This window comes from Microplitis mediator, chromosome 6 (assembly GCF_029852145.1).
Source record: "Microplitis mediator isolate UGA2020A chromosome 6, iyMicMedi2.1, whole genome shotgun sequence".
NCBI classification, from domain to species: Eukaryota; Metazoa; Arthropoda; class Insecta; order Hymenoptera; family Braconidae; genus Microplitis; species Microplitis mediator.
The window spans coordinates 12,268,403-12,273,327 of NC_079974.1; the positions used below are offsets into that span (position 1 = coordinate 12,268,403).

At 46.2% G+C, this 4,925-nt stretch overlaps 1 protein-coding gene across 1 annotated transcript; it reads left to right on the forward strand.

Moving 5' to 3' along the window:
* Window positions 1-568: 568 nt before the first annotated feature.
* LOC130670523 (uncharacterized) lies at window positions 569-4,288 on the forward strand. Its single transcript, XM_057473937.1, has one exon. It carries the CDS (start codon window positions 569-571, stop codon window positions 4,286-4,288), a length of 3,720 nt encoding a protein of 1,239 aa, XP_057329920.1.
* Window positions 4,289-4,925: the final 637 nt, after the last annotated feature.

The window sequence follows — 4,925 nt, forward strand, 5'->3', positions numbered from 1 at the left end:
CGTCGGATGCCCGAGATTCCAAGCAATGTCTCCAGATGAACGATTCCAGCTCGCAGCATATTCTCATCTATGTAGAAACTGTCTAGGCGACCACAGTTTCGAAAACTGTAAAACTAAGGACCGTCGCCGTTGCAAAGAGTGCGACGAGCCACACCACTCCATGCTGCACTACTCTCGTCTCATGAGGCTGACCAAGAAGCCACCTGCAGCAGCTGCTGAAACGCAGCAAGTCTCATCACCACCTGCATCTCATCCAGAAGCTCAGCAGCAAACTTCTCAACAATAACAATTTTGCTATTCTCAAGCAGCAGCTTTCATCTCATCTGCCATCAGCCGTGCTCCAGATCACAAGCATGTGACATCTCGACCGATAGTGCTGCTGGCAACCGCACATGCTCTCATCTCTCATCAATCAGGCTCGTCTCATCGAATCAGAGTTCTCATTGATCCTGGATCAGAACTTACTCTGATTTCTCAAGCTGCTGTTCGCACTTGCAGTCTCATCTCTCAGCCATGCAACATACCTTTGCAAGGAGTTGGCAATGTCTCATCAGGGAAAACCTCAGGCATGGTCTCATTCACACTGCAGTCTACCATCTCATCAGAACACGCATACCTCAACGCACACATTCTCAAGAAAATCACAGCGCAGATACCATCAGTCTCAATCTCACCAACGCAATGGTCTCATATTACGGATCTAGAACTCGCCGATCCAGACTTCTACAAATCTGGCACCATTGACCTTCTCATCGGCGCAGACTTCTATGGTCAAATCATACGACCTGGTCTCAGAGCAGGAAGTTCTTCAGAACCTATTGCCATGCAAACCATGCTCGGCTGGACGATTCTCGGCCCAGTCCATGAACAATCTCATCATTCACCTAGCCTGTCTCATCATATCATCTCAAATGCTCAACTGCACGACTCTCTCACCAAGTTCTGGGAACTTGAAGAAGTTCCAGAATCCTGCAACGAAACTCTCACAGTCGAGGAAGCTGAGTGTGAAGCTCACTTCCTAACCACTCATTCTCGAGATGCATCAGGACGATACATCGTCCGTTTACCATTCAAATCATCATTTCAGAAGCTAGGTGAATCTCGTCATATTGCGCAGCGCTGTCTCAACCGTCTCATGAAGCGTCTTTCTCAAAACCCTGAACTTCAAGGGCAATATACCACCTTTCTCAACGAGTATGAATCACTTGGACACATGACTCGAGTCTCATCATCATCGCCTGAACCATCTCATGTATATTACTTACCTCATCATTGCGTTATGCGCGAGGACAGCGAAACTACCAAGTTGAGGGTCGTGTTCAATGGTTCAAGCAAGACATCATCAGCCAGTTCTCTCAACGATCACCTACATATCGGCCCAAGCCTGCAATCAAAGATCTGTGATGTACTGCTGTACCTCAGAAGTCACAGATTCATCTTTTTGACGGACATCGTGAAGATGTTTCGTCAAGTTCTCATTCACCCTGATGACAGGGATTATCAGCGCATTCTCTGGACTGAAAATGGTCTCACTGTAGCTTATCAACTCAACACCGTCACATATGGCACTCGACCAGCACCATATCTTGCTGGCCGAGCTCTCAAACAACTTCTCATCGACGAAGGGTCTCAATATCCACTAGCAGTGGAACCCTTTCAAAAGGGCAGCTACGTCGACGACATCGGCGGCGGTGCCGACAATCTCAGCGATCTCAACGACATTGCAAATAATGTCGAAGCGCTTTGCAATTTAGGTTGCTTTCCACTAGCTAAATGGAAGAGCAACCACCCTCAGTTCAGCAAAATCTCATCATCACTCAGTCCAGAAGATTCTCATTCATTCTCAGACAACATCTCAAAGATCTTGGGTCTCTCATGGAATTGTCAAGAAGACGTTCTCACATTCACAGGCAAGACTTCTCATACTCTCAGCATCACCAAGCGCACCATCACCTCAGAGGCTGCTCAGCTATTTGACCCTCTGGGTTTAATCTCACCAGTAATCGTAAAGGCAAAGATCATCATCCAGGACCTTTGGCTACAAAAGGTTGACTGGGATGATTCTCTCTCACCAGAGCTAGTTCATCGATGGACAACTTTCCGCGATGAATTACCTCAACTGTCTCATCTCAGAATTCCTCGATGGATCAATCTCATCCCCAATACATCTGGCATCGAGATTCACGGGTTTTCTGACGCATCTCAAGCTGCAATGTCTGCTGTGATGTATCTCAGAGTCTGTCAACCTGGCGAACAGACTAGCATCTCTCTCATCTGCTCTAAAACTAAAGTCGCACCACTCAAACGTCTCACAATTCCTCGACTTGAACTCTCAGCTGCATTATTGCTCTCAAAACTGGCTTCTCATGTTTCATCTACGCTTCAATTATCTCATGTTCCAACTTACTTGTGGACCGACTCATCAACAACACTTGCTTGGGTTACCAGTGAACCAACAAGATGGAAAGAATTCGTCAAGAATCGAGTTGAAGCGATCCAGCAACATTCTCCAGATGCACACTGGGGATACATCTCAGGAAAACAGAACCCTGCTGACTGTGCATCCAGGGGTCTAACAGCATCTCAGCTCATCAACCATCAGTTATGGTGGTCAGGACCCAGCTGGCTAGCTGATCCTCCCTCTCAATGGCCATCTCATCATGTTCTCAGCTCAGCAGCAGATGAACCAGAGCAAGTAACCTCAGAAATGAGACCCTGCAAGTCTCATGTCTCAACTAGTCCACCTCTCATGCCACTATCATCTCTCATTCACTCATGGACTACACTCACAGCTCTACTACGGCGTACGGCAACAGTATTCAGAGCAATCTCATGTTTTAAGAAAGTACCTGGTTCATCTCTCAGCATCTCACCTCTCACACCTGCTGAATTACAATCATCTCTCATTCATTGGATCAAATCAACACAGCAGGAATATTTCTCATCAGAAATCTCAGTATTATCTCAAGGTACCATTCTCAAGAAATCTCACTCTTTCACCCGTCTCACCGCATTCATCGACCAAGCTGGTGTAATCCGAGTCGGTGGACGTCTTCAAAATTCAGCATTGGATGCTGACAGCAAGCATCCAGCAATCCTTCCTAAGGATTGTATGCTCTCACGTCTCATCATCTCAGACTCTCATCTACGCACCTTGCACGGAGGTACCCAGCTTACCTTATCTCATGTTCGCAAGAAGTGTTGGATAATTGGTGGACGAGCTCCAATTAAAAACTTCATACATCGCTGCCTCACCTGCGCACGAATGCGGGGAGTCAGATCTCAACAGCTCATGGGTCAACTTCCATCTCATCGGGTCTCACCATCTCTCGTCTTCGAGAACACTGGAGTCGATTACTCCGGTCCAGTGTCTCTGAAGTTCTTTCAAGGACGCGGTACCAGATGCTATAAGGGCTGGATCGCTGTCTTTGTCTGCCTCTCAACATCAGCCGTTCATTTGGAGGTTGTCACTGACTACTCCAGTGAAGGCTTTCTCAAGGCATTCCGCCGTTTCACTAGCAGACGGGGAATTTGCCGCACTCTGCGAAGTGACTGTGGAACAAACTTCAAGGGTGCTGATCTCATTCTCAAGCAACTTCTCACCGGCGCTCTCAAGGAATCATCTCATCTACAGCAGCATCTCGCCAATGATGGAACCCAGTGGTCTTTCAACCCACCTGGGGCTCCTCATATGGGAGGAAAATGGGAGGCTGCAGTAAAATCAATAAAATATCATCTTCAGCGAACCATTGCTGACACACTTCTCACCTACGAAGATTTCTCAACTTTTCTCATCCAAGTTGAAGCAGTTCTCAATTCTCGTCCTCTCAGCGCACTCTCAGAGGATCCGGACGATCTCACTGCCCTCACGCCCGGACATTTCATCCGAGGTGCTGCCATCAATACGATTCCGGAACCTAATCTCACATCAATCGCAACCTCAAGATTATCTCATCTGCAACATATTCAAGAACGCTTACAACATTTCTGGGACCGGTGGTCCACAGAATGTTTACAATCTCATCAATCTATCTCAAAATGGAACACCTCTCATCACGACATCACTGTTGGATCACTTGTTTTGCTCTCAGACGAGCGGTATCCACCTACAAAATGGCCGCTCGCCCGTGTCATCCAACTTCATCCAGGTGCCGACGGTCTCATCAGAGTGGTCACTCTCAAAACTGCATCATCAACCCTCAAACGGCCAATCAGCAAACTAGTGCTATTGCCCATCTCATCGACCACGGAAGATTCTCATAAACTGTCTCACTTCTCCAACGAGTAGGAGAAGGCGGGGAGAATGTTCAAATCTCCCGCGCTCAGCTATGCAATTCTCACCGTCGATATCTTATCACCTGCATTACCGGTCAGTCATCAACTATAGGCGGCTCCGCTAGTCGCATTCTCATTCAAGGGACCGCTAGAGTGGGGATGAAGAAGACGGATGCGCTGTCTCACTCTCTCTTCAACGCTCTCTCTCACTCATATAGTAACAGTGATTTCATGGCTGACGCCTCGTGCTCTCGTAAATCGTCTCGTAAGATCTGAATCCTTTGCGTTCTCATAAAAGTTCTCATTGCTTTCATCTCATAATAATTCATAGTAATTATTTGTTGCATTATTTTTGCTCTCATTTATATTCTCAGTGATAATTTGCATAAATTAATCTCACCTCGTGTACCGGCACTTTTCGCGCCTTGACGCCATCTTGGCCACGTGTTGATCGCGAGTGAAATTAATATAAATTAAACACTTATCATATAAATTAAATACAATTCTCATCTAAAATAAATCTCATCCAGTGTATATATTGTAAATAAAATATTTATAGTGTTTATTATTGAAATTCTCAGTGTTAAATAAATTTATTCACTGCACGCCTATTCACACACACCAGATCCTCTCATCCTTGCTCTTAATAA